This window comes from Chelonia mydas, chromosome 4 (assembly GCF_015237465.2).
Source record: "Chelonia mydas isolate rCheMyd1 chromosome 4, rCheMyd1.pri.v2, whole genome shotgun sequence".
NCBI classification, from domain to species: domain Eukaryota; kingdom Metazoa; phylum Chordata; order Testudines; family Cheloniidae; genus Chelonia; species Chelonia mydas.
The window spans coordinates 23,349,997-23,366,462 of record NC_057852.1 but is presented as its reverse complement, the minus strand read 5'-3'; the positions used below and the strand labels follow the sequence as shown (position 1 = coordinate 23,366,462).

The following is a 16,466-nucleotide window of genomic DNA, read 5'->3' as shown; positions in this document are numbered from 1 at the left end:
TCTATTCAGCAAAAAAAATGTCTATGGTCATTGCAATATGTACTGGAGAACCGCATAAAGTGTACCAAGCACCTCTGACTCTCCGCTGGCCAAGTGTTTGGAGGTTAGAAAGGTTTAGATAAACCCCATGTTCTAAGTTACTGTGACCACTTTAATGCATCATGTGTGTGAAGTATGTCAAGGGGCTTCTCTGCCTTTTAACTTCAGCCTCAGAGAGTCAGTCTTCAGAGGTGCCATCAGTAACTCCCTGAGTAACCAGTCACATTGAATTCTGACCCTTGCGGTCCTCATGTTGCCAAAACCCACACAAAGGGGGCGGGGGGGAATAGTTTTAGTCCCATCTCTGCAATAGATTGTGAATTTATACAAGTACTATTTTTAGAGAGAAAGAGCTTGAATGACAAAAAATATCATAAAGCTACCCACCGTTAAGCTGCAATGTTTAAAAAGGGACACATACACTTCAAGTGGATATGTGAAGTCAGATTAAAAGTGCCTTTAATTTGCCAGTTCACCATTTTGAGTTTGGATTAACAAATTTAGAATGTCAATGAGGGATTTAAATCTCTCACAAGGTTTGTGATCCCTAATGGGGGCATGACCTTGAATGGGGTTTCTTCATACTATAACTCATGGAATGAACTCGCTTTGGATAACAAGAAGTTCAGAACTCACAAGAGCCCTATGTTACAGACACAGTCTTCAACTGATTTTTCCACTTGAATTTAGGATGGGATGGTGCCTTGAAAGATCTTCCCTATATTATGGAGTAAAAGGGCTCTTGCCTATCTTCCCTGCCTTCTGCACAGCGGCAATGCACACCACAGCCTACTTGAAATCTCATGAGAACAGTTATCGGAAAAATCATTATTAGCCCATGAAGGAGAATCAGTTGATTTTGGTATGGGAGGTAAACTCTTATTTTGAACTAAATTGCATATGACGACTTACTCGCAAGGCAATGAACTAATTTCTCCAAGTCTATATGCAACATGAACGCAGAAAAGCTCATGAATGCCACTTTGTTTTGAACCCTAAGAGTTTAACGTTAAGCAAGCCTGTATGTCCATCCTTATTACTGACGATACCAACAGCAAAATTACACAGCACAACGCAGGTACGTCGTCTGATACCAGATTAACACTTTCTTCTTTCCACCCCTCCTTTGTAGCTCCTGGAAGGATTCCCCCCCCCCCCCCACATACACACACTTTCAGGGAGATCCTGTCCATTTTTACAGTGCTCCCTGTATTGCCACTCATATCGCAGGCTCAGCTGATTAACAAACTGCTCATTTTTCTTGAGAGCAGGCCAATTAAACTCATGACAGAAGATTCTCAGCTCGTCTAAATTTTCATAGCTCCATTAAGATTAAGAATGCCCCAAAAATGTCTCCAAGAGCTTTATGGAGTTCTAGAGCCATTAACCAACTGGTCCTTCAGATACAAGGTACAGTACTTACTATCGCAGCTAGTGCTGCTGAATATAATAGGACTAAGGATGACAGCAGGCACTGTGACCTGTGGCAAGTGCTTGCAGGAATGGTCACAAGGGGAGTATCAATGACCTACAGTGTTCGAGCAATATGAGCATGCTTTAAAGCATGGCACAAATGCAAATTACTCATTGTTCAGATATGCCAAATATAGTGAAATCTTGAGAATAAAACTACTCCCTCATGGTTCCAAATTCTTAATAGGGTTCCACAAACAATGGAAGCTTAAAAAAAAAAAAAAAAAAAAAAGAGAGACAGCTACTGTAGGATTAATGTGGGCAACCCTTACTTTGCTCATTATGGCCCAATTCACAAAAGCACTTCAGAATATACATTAAGTAATTTGCTGAATCAGGGCCAGTAACCAGGAAAAGAGGAACATAGCCAAATGAAATCCTTGCTTAAAGTAGAATCTTATATTTAGTTATCTCACTGCAACCAGATGGAAAGATGCTAAATTTGAAGCATATTTGGTTCCCCCCTCCCAGTTTGAACACTGAATCACGTAAGCGTACACACACAAAAAACAGGTCTTCATGAGGGCAATGTGTGTTCTGCTAGGCACCTTAATGCCAAGGCAGGTGAATCAGGTTACAATTTGTTCTGACTAGAATTCCCACAACTTGTAATATTCTTTACCTGTAGCCAAGAGACTGTCACCAAGAGAGTTCTTTCCTACTTTTGAAATCAAAGAAAAATAAAAAAGAATTTATTATTTAATCCTACAATCAAATTTCCACTGATCACTACAACCGGAAAGCAAATATTTCAGCATCAATATGAATCAGCTTTTGTAAAATATTTTTGAAGTTATGATAGCTAGATTTCCACTTTAAGTTGGATCCATTCAAAACCATTTCCTACATATATAAAAGGGGAATATTACCCCCTTTAACTAACAAATGTCAGAGGCCCTATTGAGCATGTTTACATTGGTACTCAAATTGTTGAAAAATATTGGTTTGGGTACTTAATGTAAATTCTAATTCCATTGTACCCCTGATAAATTCATTAGCTGAGCATAGTAATAGAATACTACAATTATGAACTTCATTGATTGATTTATCTTCTTGAATTCTGAGCTGGGTGACCACATATTTTAAGGAAATATCAGGACAAAGCTTGTTTTTAATTGGGCATAACCTCAACGTTTTACTCACGCTATTTACAACAGGCATTTGTATCACAGTATATGGTCCTTTGCATAGCTATTACTTGAATTCATACTCTTCATCTCATCAAATGCTCCTTAGCAACTCCTTATTAATTCAGGATAGTTGATCACCCTAATTTTGAATACCCCATCCAGGTACTGTCCTTACTGGAGTTCTTCTAGTCTATGAATAAAAGCATTAGATGTCATGATAAATACCATACTGCAGTCAACTGTGTGCCTTATCACTGCCCTTCTCTCCCCCCACCCCCCCACCCCACAAAAAAAATCTGCCACAGGGGTGGTGCTGCTCTCTGCGACACAAGCATGACACAGGGAATGATATGTCACAGCACAGCTGCCTCCATGTCCTGAGTAAGACTGAGTGTGCTGCTCCTTACAGAGCTCCTTGAACTGCCAGTACCGGCTGGGAGCATGCAAAGCCCAGCCACAACTCATACACACAGAATAAAGGGATGGAGGGTAGTAGGCTTGACTGGAATCCCACAGCAAACCTACTGAACCCTGCCCAACCCCAGCAACGCGGGCTGAAACCCTGACACCATAAGCAAACTAACAAAAGGAGGTGTGTAGGGAAGTTGTTGAGTTACCTTGGCTACTAGAGATTCATAGATTTTAAATCCAGAAGAACCATTATGATAATCTAATCTGACTTCCTGTATAATAGAGGCCCAAGAACCTTAGCCAGCAACTTCTGCAACAAGCTCATAACTTCAAGGAAAATGCATTTCAAAGAATGACGGAACTATGAAAAGGGTGCAACAAGCATGCTCTACGTACGTACACACACACACACGAAAACACAAAGGAACCAGCCTTTGGACTTTGAGAGATCCTGAGCTGAAGTTTGGTCCGCAATGTTGCTTGGAACGTGGAGTAAGTTTACCTTGAACAAAGTTTAGTTTGTTAAGTTTTATCTTTATTTCTGCTGCAACCATTTCTGACTTTAATGCCATGCTCACTTAAAATCTGTGTAGTTAAACTAGTTTTATTCTTTAAACAAAACTAATCCAGTGTAGTGAAAAGTTTGGTAACTCCAACTGAAGTAGCAAACTGCTGTATGTTGTTCCCTTGAAGGGGCAAAGACCTCCAATATCTGAACTGTCCAGGAGAGGGATGCACAGTGAAGAGCACATTTCTGGGGGGAAATTCAGGACTGGGAGCGTAAGTAGTAACCAAAGCAGCTGAAAGTAAGGTGTGGCTGGGGTGTTGCTGTCAGGCTGCTTGGGTTAGAGCTGCTGGACCAGGACTGGAGCTATCCACAGATTCTGAGGGTGTGACCTGCTGCTGATTATGAGTGACCAAAGTTGGAAGCTGCAACAACACGGCATTGTTAGGCACCCCAAGGTTGCAGGGCAGGGGTGACAGCCCCCGACTAGTCCGCAATTGTCATAGATGGGGACTGAAGATATGAAAGGAGAAACAACTATAAGACAACAAAGTAAGGAAGAAGCAAACAACAAACTAGTAAAGAAAGAAAAGTGGAAAATAATAAGGAGAGAAGAAACTGGAGGGAACAGTAATGAACAACCAAAACAGACTGGAGGGAGGAAGTCTGAAAAGATGGCGGGAGGAAGAGGATAAAAGATATGAGGATTTTTTTCTTCACTCTGATATGTATAGCTAAAACGAACCAACACACACAAGGGAAACGTACAAGTTAATTTTGTTTAGTATTTTACACAGCATTCAGAGCCAAACTAGTACAGTAAAATAATGCAATGGATACATAGAATACTGTATAGAACGTTTCCTTAATGATCTAAGTATAACTGTACAGGAGCCCTAAATGAATGGCTTCATTGGGGTTTCCAAGCTTGTGATTCTACAGTGGATTTTTTCAGCGACACTGGCTGAAGTAATGTGCCTCCCAGTCTAGCCTGTAGAAAAGAGTCCCGAGGAAACCAACTAGGAGAAAGAACAGCCTGAGAAGTGGTACATAGCATCGTTTAGCAGTAGCTAAAGGAGCATGAGGGAGCAAGATTTTGGCCCTATAAGCAAAGGAATAAAATCAGGGCACATCAAGAGAGCCTACAGCTGGAAAAGCTCTCAGGAGCCTGGATATTTTTTAAAGGGGCAGCTACACATGAAGTTTGCTGCTCCCATTAAAAATTGCTCGAGTCAACAAAACAGAAAGAAGTTTCAAGTAATAGGTTACAGGAGACAAGACCACTGACTGATTTCTCTCTTTAATGGGAAGAAAACGGGAAAAATCAATTGACTCTTCAGGAGCTAAGATCTCAGCTATAGGACCAAAAGTTGGGGATCTGGTCCCTTGAGCAAAGGGGAGCTAGAAATGAACTACAGCCACCCAGTAAGAACCAGAATAAAAAGAGTGTGACAGAATGCTGGATGTAGAACCCTCGGATGTTGAGTGAGGAATATCTACATGATTACAGACTGACAAAACAGAGAATCTGCCTAACACTGTTTGTCCCCCTCTGTCCCAAGAGAATGCTCTGATCACTGTATAATGTCTGTCATTTTAAATCTCTGGATTCAGAGCAGAGGCAAAGTATCTGTGAAATAGCCAGCCCATATGGGGCTGACAGGGCAGTCATTCACCTTGTCATAGTACAATCACATTTTACAGATAATGCCTTTTAAATTCAACTTGAGCCTCAAAATAGCTATGGGTTACACTCATTTTCCTAGAATACAGAGGATAGATCACATTTCACGAGCACTTCATTGCCCAGAGTCTGAGTAGTTCGGTTCAATATAAAGTTATAAAACATTTATGGGAACTATTTCATCATCAGTAAAATGGCAAATGAGTGAATATGACTTACTGGAAAGATGTGTGTTTATTGAGATGAATTTGACAGAAAACAATAAAACTGACTAAGTTTGACATGCATAACTGGAGTTAAACAGCACACAGGGCTTATTGTGCAATGACAGTGCCATTCTGTCTATGATTTATATCACTATCATGCCCATCAATAGTGAAAGAAATTAAAATATTGACCACAACTACATTTTTCCTTTTTCAAGCAAATGAGACCACTATTTAAAATGACTCCAGAGCATGCATTGTTTTGTTTATTTAACTACATCTTCAAGTTTGCTTTTAACACGGAAAAGCAGGAAGCCCTCTGGCCTGAGCAGTGAATGGTGCGGCGCAAGCCCATCCTGCTCAGGGGTAGCACACCTAGAGGATGGTGTAGCCTGCTCTCTTCAGCATACCCAGGCATTTCTTCAGATCAGCATGAACGGGGGCAGAGAGTCACAGCCAGCTCCCACATATCCTTTTTCAAACTTGATTGTGCAGCCATCGCACGTTGCGAGATGTCCCAATGAAATCGATAGAACAAAATCGGTAACCACTCTCTACCTTCAGGGTTGCACAAATAGACAAATGCACAGAGAGCTAGAATAGTCTCTGCAAAGAGTATTCATCTTTGAAATCTACTTCCCCAGTCCCTACGGCAGCAGCGAATAGCTCCAATTTGTTGATGCTTATGGCACACCTCCCAGCCTTCCACCCTTTCGGTGTGCTGCGTGATCCTTTGCAATAGGTGAAAAAATCTGGAATACATGGTTTTCCTCACTTTCTGCACCATTAGAGGAGTGATGTTCCAGAACAGCCTCTCATTAGCTATAGTGGGGCAAACAACCTCGTAAGTTTTAACATGGAGCTTGATAAGTTTAAGAACACAATTATACAACATGATTGCCTATGACAGCCAGAGACCAGATTTGATGACCCAAGAGTTCCCCTCCAGTCCTATCTCCTAATATAAATATATATATAAATATACCTATTATAAAGCAAAACAAATAGAAAAGCTGCACAAACAAGGTTCAATCCTGCAAGATAATGATCACTTTGGCCCTGACTCAGAAAAGCATTTAGGTACATGCCTAAATTTAAGTAGTTTCATTTAAGTCTAAGGGACTACCCCCCACGCTTAAAGTTAGGTACATGCTTAACTACTGTGCTGGATCAAGGCCATCATCTCTGATTGTTGTGAAAACATCATCTTTCACAAATAATTCTCACAACTCCCTGTAGGAGAGTCTGTAATTTTAATATCATTTTATAGCCTGGGAGTAGATAAAATACCCGCAGGAGTGATGCATGCTGCCAGTGGTTCAAGTAGATTGAAACAGGATGGAAAGCCCTCACCACACCAGCCAAAGGGAATGGGGAGCTGTGAGGGAGTTTATCCCCACCAGGACAAGAGGAGGAGCTCCTCTTCTTTGCAGAGAAATGGGAGCTGTGCTCTGTTCCCCATCCATTCCTCCTTTCTTTAAAACTCTTCGTGCTGCAAATTGTAGATTCTCATACTCCCAAATTTATCTCCTGGTGATAGGAATAGAGTAAAAGGCGAGGGTGCTTCTTGTTGGTAACTTAAAACCAGTATCTATCTTGGGCTAAATGACCTTTGAAGTCACAGGCCAAATGGATTGATAGTACTTATAAAGTAAGTTGATTTAACAACTGGAGATGGTCTCTATCAGTTCATTATTCTCAAGTGTGATTTCCTGCCTCTCACCACTTCTTCCTCCTCAAATTGTCTACTTAAGAATTAGTCTCAACACCCACCATGATTTTTTTCCCCAATATTCGTTTCCATGACATTATTTAAAAAAAATGCAAATGCATTTGTTCAGTCTGACTCCCCTGGGATCCTACATCACTGAATTTTAGAGGGCAGAATTTTCAGCACAACATTTGTTGGTATATTACACACAATATTAGAAAAGTGTAACTAGGAAAATTAATAGTCAGTGTAACAGAGTGGTCTGCCTCCTTTAAGGGCAGTGGGGCCCAGGGCCAGCCACCTCTGTTCCAATTCCTTGCCCTCTAAGAACAAATGTTCCACAGGGCGATTAGCAGTAAAGCTGGGAATGGGACAAGTTGTTGTAAGTCAGTTAACTATAACATTCAGACTGTGTGTAGCTCACTGAGAGGCATCTATTTTTTTTTAAAGACACGGTGGGAGGCTCTGTGGATCAGAACCTAAACCTTGAGGAGAGTGAGCTAGAGAAATTGGTGAGGACTACAGCACAGTTCCTGGAAGGAGAGCTGTGGAACCCTGTCCCAAGAGAAGCTGGTGAGGATTAAACAGAGACCCAAGAAGGAGGGTTGTAGGTATCCTGTTATACAGGGAAGATGGGGACTGGGAAAATCCTGCCAGAAGTGAAGGAGAGTTCCAGGAAGGAGAGTTGTCATCAACCTGCCCCAAAGGTGAAGGAGTTCCCTTCCAGGAAGCAGGGCAGGAAGTATAGGAAGGGACTCTGGGAAGGAGAAGCAGGACAGTTTAACAATATAGCTGGGCATACAGACCCATTGTTTAGGGTTCCCAGGGCTGAGAACCCATGGTAGAGAGAGTGGATGTTGGTCTCCCTACGCTATCACCTCCTTAGAGGTTGGAACCCCTGCTATTAAGGAGAGGAAGAAGAGACTAACCAGAGCTCAAGAGCATGGAATCTGAGTCCAGGAAGGAAAAGGCCAAAGATGGTTGTGTGCCCAGCCTGGGTCCAGGATGGGAGATGAGCGTTTTTGACATGGCTCTAATTACCTCAGAAGTGGTGGACTTCTGTGACTTAGCTAGAGGGCCAGGTCACCTCAGCAACTGAATCATGCTGAAAGCTGAATTATTGGAAACCCAGGAGGGAAACTGAGACAGGTTGGCTGCAGAGCCATGGCATGAGGGGGCACACTGCAGACTGCATCATCATAAAATATATATTAATTAAATCTATGACTAATCAAGTTTACTATTAGGACTATAACCTAGGTCACTCATCATCCCTATCATTTAGATACTGCTAAACTTGTAAAACTGTGCACACAGCACTTTTTCAAACTACTTATGTTACACAATCTTAGCTAGCAGTTAAAATAAAAGGTGGGAGGGAGCAAGAAAAGCGCCAAGGTATCAGAAATAAGCAAATGCACAGAACTTAGCTGTAGCAGTGAAGTTTTGATCTTGAACGGAAAGATGTGTTGGTCAAACATTTGTAGTTAACTGACTTTATTCAGTATGAAATTCCGACAATTTAGTGTTTGACTTGCCAAGCTAACTGAACATATTCCAATACCTATTTTCCTTTAGAAGTTGATGATGATTGTCATATATTTGCACTGTAACAATATGTCCCTTGTGGTGCAAAATATATGTATACACAACTCACAAGTTAGTCATCATATCTTAAAGACCTGTTAATACTGTAATTTACAAGCAGATTAAAAATGAACAGGTCTTTTTGAAATGTCAGCTTGAAGCGATACCTCATCATGAGAGGTTAAATAGATTCATCTTACAAGTACAAAAAAGATGATCTTGATGTTCAACAAAGGTTTCTTTTGGGACCATACTTCCTTTTGGCAGGTAGTCATCATCATGCATTGGCCTGACAGATGCATAGTGTCTGAGCTGTCTAATCACTCTAACGGCTATTCATTGTGAAACCCCAAGTTTGTTAAAAATGATTTTCCTACATATCTAATGGCAGGAGGCAACTGGAATATACACCTTTGTTGTAACAGGGGACCCCTTGTTCCTTTTATCCTGTTTGTGTTATAACAGGAACATACATCCCTTGCAGTGTTAGATAACGGTATCAGCAGTAGGTAAAGATGACAGATTATGATGTGTTCTCTTTTCAGTGTGACAGGCTATAGTAGGGAGACAGAATGCTGGCAGTTGGGCATCTGTTAATGAAATGAATGGCAGAATCGCAGTGCTTCAAAATCTGAGTGTTATGGTTTAGTATTTCTTCTCCCCAAACTGTATGGCATTAAAGGTTTCTAGACACAAAAGGAGTCTACATTCTCACCTCCATACATGGGAAATTAGACTTTTTTTCCCCAATGATGACACATTTCAGAAAGAGTGCTTTAGGGCAGATTTTCAAAGGCAAAGGGCTGTCTCTTACATTTCAATGGTATTTGGGTGCTAAATACCTTAGGCTCCTTTGAAAATCCTAGACTTAAAGTCTAAGCACATACTCAGAAAGCAAGCACTTGCTTAACTGGGATATATATTAGCCTCATCCACTCACAGAGATAAAACTCATCATCTTGTGTCTTGATTACTGAAACATCCATCTCTCTGACCTTGACCATTGCAATCTTGCCCTACTCATATCCATTCAGAATGCTGCTGCAATGGTAATTTTCCTAACCGATCATTTTAACCATGTCACCCCTTCCCTTGAATTCCTCCTCTGCTCCCGCTTCTCTATTTCATCATACATAGGCTGCTTGTATTCACTTTCAAGGCCCTACACACTCAATCCCTATTCTACCTATCATTTGTCACACACTATCCAGCTGTCAATGCTCATCTCCATTTGGCCCATGATGCATATCTCCACTGCTCACTTAAGTTTTCAAATAGCCAGCTTTGTGCTGTGTCCCATCCATGCCCATCATCATCTGCAAAGCTACCTCCTTAAAAGTCTCCTTTGCCATGCCGCCTATAAAAAAACCTTAACAGTTAGACGGTTAGGTTGTGGTCTCTGCATGCCGTCATGTTAGCCAATATTGTCTCATTGTTCACTTGTACTCCCAACTGTCTCAGTGGTTGATTTAGCGGGTCTAGTGAAGATCTGCTAAATCAACCACTGATCACTCTCCCGTCGACTCCTGTACTCCACCTGATTGAGAAGAGTAAGGAGAGTTGACGGGAAAGCACCTCCCGTCGACATCACATAGTGTGGACCCCGCGGTAAGTAGATCTAAACTATGTCGATTTGAGTTACACTATTGCCGTAACTCAAATTGCGTAGCTTAGACTGACTTTTCCCTTTAGTGTAGACAAGGCCTGAGATGGTGAACTCCTTGGGGTAGGGATTTTTGTTCGTATTTGTACAGCACCTTCCACAACAGGGTCCTGGTCCACACCTTTGGTTCCTAGACACTATGGTAATACAAATCAATAAAGTAAATGGTAGAATAGTAGACACCTCTCCAGTATTTCAGTCTTAAAATTAATCTGTACAAAAATAAAACTTTTAATTCATGAGGTGCCATTTAGAGCCTAGTACTTATCGTATATTTGCTGAAATTGTCAGAATACTGCACTTCCAAAGAGCTAGGGCAGCAAGCTTGTCAAATGATGTACAGTGAACAATTTTACCACAATTTCAACAGGCAAAACATCTGCTGTACAGAAAATCACTTACAAAACCCATGAAAAAGAACTAATGCATCTGGGGGAAAATACATTCAGAAGTGCTACCTTGCTGAAGAGAGCAATAGTTGTGCTCATATGGACTCTTCTAACAGCCCTCTGCACTTCACTTGATAAACTTACATAGTAAAAAGGTTATGTTGTGTAGAAAATCCCTGTTATATTCTGTAATATTTTTACACTGTTGTGATTATATAAATTATTACAAGCATGGGATGAATGTCAAAAGGGAGTATGCATGTTATGATGTTACCTACTCTGAATTTAATTACAGTTGCTACTATAACCATTATTTGTTTTACAAATAGAATGAAAAGCACATTTCTCTTCAGACAAACCTTTAGTCCTATACATGATTTGAGCTATTCTCCCCAATACATACAATTCTTACGAATTAGTTAGAATTTGGTCTGTTCGCTTGTTTTAGTAATGTATCAATTGTCTACAGAAGTGAAATCGCTTGGAAGTAATACCAAGCATATTTATTAGCCATTAACATTGCATAAAATTGATTAGTTTTACCATGAGTAATGGAAATATATTTTAAAAGCACGTCTCAGTACATATTAGCATACCAACTATAAAAGACGAAAAAAAAACCCACAAAATAAAAACACTTAGTACTTATTGAAAACTTATTGACTTTTTAAACTGTTACCAGATGTGCCCGATACTTTGGGGTATTCTCATTTATTAGGGTCACTCTTGGGGGGGGATTCTGTAATTCTGTTAATGTACTGCTTATGTCACTTGAATGTTCATATGGAGCTCTTAAAATATGGGGCTGTCCTGAAACGGACTCATTAAAAGTGACTTTGTGGAATTGTAGTTTAATTTTCACTCAGATTTCATGTCAGATCTGCTTGCAACTTTAAAAAAAAAGTTTCATTTTTTACTTCGGTCACCCCTGAAACTTCAACCTGGGCACTAAGCCCAATTCAGCCAAGCACTTAAGCACATGCCAAACCTTGAGCAAGTACCTATGTCTGAGACCTCATCCTCAAGCTGGGTTCTTTCCTGCTTGCACATCACACCCAGCTTCTGAAGTCTAAGTTAGGCCCTCAGCGATATCTGTGCAACAACGGAGTTTGCACAAGTATAACTGGCTAGAATTTGGTAAAACAATTCTGTTGGTAACGTAAGAGGACTTAAACTCTGCTCATTTTGTTCTTTCTATATTGGCTTTCCAGTTCGCACAGAACTAAACAGCAGTAGCATGATAAAATGACTTTTCTTACCTGTATTTCCCCCCCTCCCCTCCCCAGTCAATCATGGACAAATCAATTTTCACGACAGAAAACAACTTGGTAGTCTCATCTGATTGACATCGTAGATTTTCAGGAAGCTCTTTTTGACAAAGCTCTTTTTATCAGGATTGTACCTCTCAATCACCAATTTTCTCAAAAGAGTCCATTAGGAGGGGTGGGGAAAGTCTGGGTTGTTCATTTGGCTGCCTGGACCGTGAACTGAATCAGGCCTCTACATGTTCCTTAGGGAAGAGGTGACAAGTTGTCTGATTCAGAATGCTCAGAGCAATAGAGGAGTTCCCATTCAAGAGTCAAGGCCTGGAGTGAATGCTGGCTTGCTGTCTCCAGATAAATGAAGAGCACAGGAGGACAATTTACTTTTTATGGGACAATTCCGATAGCTCTTAAGTCAAACACTCAAGGAAGAATAGCCCAGCCCTTCATTTAAGAGTGAGATGGCAGTAGTAGCAGCTATCTGAAGAGGCAGAAAGGTGCTCCTGGACACAAGGCCTAAGTGGTTTGAATTGGGAAGCCAGCCCAGAATATTGTGAAGCAGGTGGAACTGGGATCCTAAGGTGCTTATGCAGTGGTGGGAGTCAGGCTGCTTTTATTCTGATTTAAATAAGCTATTGAGAGGACTGATCACTTGCAGCTTGAGGGCCAAAATGCGGGTGTCTTTGGACAGGGAGATGCTGTGGGAGCAGTGAGGGGGAACTCTTGTACAAAGGGTAGAGGCAATGAAGCAAGGCAATGAACTAGTGGCAGGGCTCTCTCTAGAATACTGTGGAGAAAAAGAAGTCAGCCATCATAGCAGTTTCGGGGGAAATAGGATATCCTACACTTCTTCCCCACTGATCAATGTGTAGAGCAGGAGAAGCATAGAAAGAGCAGGACCAAGGCTGAGGAAAGTGGCGAACAGGTGGCTACTTGCTGAGAACAGGTATCCAGAACAAATGGGTAAAAGCAGAGGTGCAGCAGTGAGGGTGGGAAAGGAGATAGGGCTGCCAGCACATGAAGCCAGCAGGAATGGGAGCTCTTTCGTGTTACCAGCTGGACCATCCTCCATTGTTGAAGCACTGGAGTGACTGGGAACTTCCCAGTCTTCTTTCTAGTTAGCCCCTTCAAGACCTTCTCCCTGCCAGATGGAGACCAACTTGGAAAGAAAAAAAAAAAAAAAAGAATTCAAAAAACCATAAGGGGGGGGAGGGGAGAGAAAGAGTCCACAAAGAAAAATCCTGAGAAAACTACTACCCTCTGTGCACAGAGGCAGAAGCATCAATGCAATCAGCAGGCTTGCAATTTCTTTACCTCTTTTTGAAGATCTAACTTCTCTCAGTGCCTCAATTTTCTGCTAATTAAAATAGGGCTAATAATGCTGCGCAGCCTCAGTTCAATGTTTTGTAATCTATGGATAAAAATCCTTGTATAAATGTTACATGGTATTATTAATTAAAAGTAAAAGTGGCTTAATTAATGTCAACACAGAACAGACAGGACCTTGTCCTTTGAAGTCTCCACCAAAAATAGAAGTGTGAGAGATCAGCGCATGGCATTCGGTTTACCAACCCAGGGAGACTAAAGAGCTAAACTGACCCTGCAAAGGTTTGGAACCATAGGCCCAAAGTCTAGGTGTTTGAAACTTTATGTTTAAACCTTAAGCTATTCTCCTTGCTGTTCTGTTATTTATTCTCTGTTGTTTTCAATAAAATGTGTGCAGGGGGTTATGTTCCCGTGGCACAAATGAGAGGTTTTTATTACCTATCTACAGTTATGGCATATTTAGAACTCTCTGTCTCTTCTTTTTTAAGCTTGGTTGTGCTAGCTCTTTTCCTACAGAAATAAAAGCTCATGGCACATCATATTACTTTGTTATGATAGCTACAAAAGCCATTGTAAGGATGTATTTTGGGGCATGAAGATACATTTTTGTTCTACAAGTTTCATCTAAAGGATGAAACACCTAATAGTTTGACTTTTTCTATTTTTCAAACCAATTCTACTATACCAGTATTCCTCATTAAGAGTGAAATCCACTTCTGGATAGAGAACCAGCCAAAGCTTATTCATCACTTAAGTCCCACTTAAATCTTCAAAATAAGCCTTATGGTGCCTTCACCATGTCCTTTGACACAAAGAGGAATTTTAGCCCAGTGAATAAATTTGAACCAGCAAAGCCATTTTAAGACAGACCACTGTGGAGTAAAATCAGAAGTCACCATTACTGTAAGCAAAGTCCTTCCTTTCTCAGCACACTATCCATTCTGCAGCCTATACCAGGTTAGTTCAGATGGCATGAACCCAACAGCATGAAAACACCCGTTACCTTAGTCCAACATTCATTATTATATAAAAGATTAAACTGATTTTGCATTAACTTCAAAAAATCGATTTTTCCTCCCTGAACTCACAAGGGATTTTCAAAATAATATATTTAATTAAAGACTTAAATAATATATTGGATAAGCACAGATGGGGTTGGGATGTAAATATTTTTATCCCAAGCTTCCTTTTATTAAGAAACTGCCCATTATATACTATATTGTTCCTAATTTTATTAAACCATTAAAACTACTGAGAATTTAGATAGTATACATTTTGCCAAAAGGTAAGTTTTAAGATTTGTGACCAGTACCAAAATTACATTCTATCCCATTCCCTGTTCTTCGAAGAGCTGGCTTATTCCACACCTTATCGTTCGTTTGGGGCAAAATGTCATTTACGGCAATACTTTTTGACTTCACTGAAACTGTCAGCCAGTCACGTGGCCTCATATGCGTGAAACGAAGTAGATCCAAAACAAGTTAGTTCCAGCATGCTTTCCATAATATAAGGTGTCGGTCTTTGCGAAGTTTTCAGAGTAGCAGCAGTGTTAGTCTGTGTCCGCAAAAAGAAAAGGAGTCCTTGTGGCACCTTAGAGACTAACAAATTTATTTGAGCATAAGCTTTCATGAGCTACAGCTCAAGTTATCTTCATGACACAGAGTAATTAAGACACAGTTGTGAAAGTGAAGACACCTCCAATTTCTTTTGTATAAGTCAGACCTAATGTTACAAATTTGATGGAACACGTACAGACCTGCGAAAAAGTAGAAATTAAATCCAACTTTATATCAAATTGCTAGCTGTGGGGAAAAAAAAAACAAACACTTAATATGGTTGAATATTCTTGTCCTCAATGAGCATTCAAAGTTTGTTATACAGCACACACTATCATCCTTACTGCATATTCCTTGCACATTCTCAAGCCCTGACAATATTAATATTTTGCAGATATATAGCATTTGCCATCTGAGGATTTCAAAAAGTTCTTAATCAGTATTAAGTTTAGTCTCAGTAAACCACCCTAAGACATCCCAGTTCTATAGATGGAAAGACTGAGGCAGAGAAGTTAACTCACCTGTCCTCAGTAGATATGCAGAACAATGCACCCCTCTCCTCTTTATAACAGCTTTTTACATACTTGAAGACTTACGTGTGTCTCCCCCCACACTTTTCTGCAGACTAAACAAGCTCAGTTGTTTTTTTTTTTTCCCTCTCCCAGTCTTTCCCCTTAGGTCATATTTTCTAGACCTCTAATAATTTTTGTTGCACTCCTACAGACTTTGTCCAGTACAGCACAGCCATTCTACACTACACCATGCATTGCTATATTGAGATTTCTTTTTCAAACAGTAAATATGTCAAATTCATATTGAATGAGAATTGACGGGCAAATGAATCCTACTGGAGGTCACCTACTACAGCCGAACTTTCACTCTACCTCATTTGAGCAACTTTTAGTCACTCTGCTATCCTGGATTATCGCATCTTGGTAGAAATGATTACTACTATTGATCTGGGCAAAAGAGCTGCAGGTTTATTTCTATTTTTATTCCAAATCACAATACTAAAATATTCTGAGGAACACAGTGATGCTCTAGCTCCACAGAAATACAGATTAAGGCAATGCCTTGCCCGCAGACAGATCCCCAGGAACATGCAGAGTTCCACCAACAACTTCAATGGGGCTCAGTGGGGAACTGGGGTTCATAAAGGTGCAACATTCCACTAGATTGGGGCCTAAACCTGATGATCACATATAGCATAGTAATATCCTTTTGCCTAATGCATGATTTTAGCCGAATAATCATTCACAGGGCTTCCCTGTTGTACTGTGTGAAAAATGTTGTGGTTTTGGTTTTTTTTTTTTTTATATTGAGGATAAGGTGTTCAGATAAGATTTTGCTTCAGAAGGATGTTAGATGTTACTTTAGAAGGAAATTCTTTTCTTGTTTTGCTAATTCCTGTTCCTCTGCATTAAGTAGAGTGGAAAGATGAGCTTGTGGTTTAGACAGTAAGTTGAGACCTCTGAGTTCTACTCCTGGCTCCCCACCACACTTCCTGTGCGACCCTGGGCAAAT

General features: G+C 40.5%; 1 protein-coding gene across 14 annotated transcripts in view; it reads right to left on the bottom strand.

The window, feature by feature from the left end:
- CCSER1 (coiled-coil serine rich protein 1) overlaps positions 1-16,466 on the bottom strand; it is a 1,152,782-nt gene that overhangs the window by 501,437 nt on the left and 634,879 nt on the right. The window contains exon 8 of one of the 14 annotated variants that reach the window (XM_043545160.1): positions 5,677-6,270. The exons of the other annotated variants lie outside the window; for them this stretch is intronic. Within the exon in view, the coding sequence (XP_043401095.1) occupies positions 6,235-6,270 (36 nt within the window). The 3' untranslated portion in view covers positions 5,677-6,234. Of the gene's footprint in view, positions 1-5,676; positions 6,271-16,466 lie in introns of those variants that run through there. 14 annotated transcript variants of the gene reach the window in all.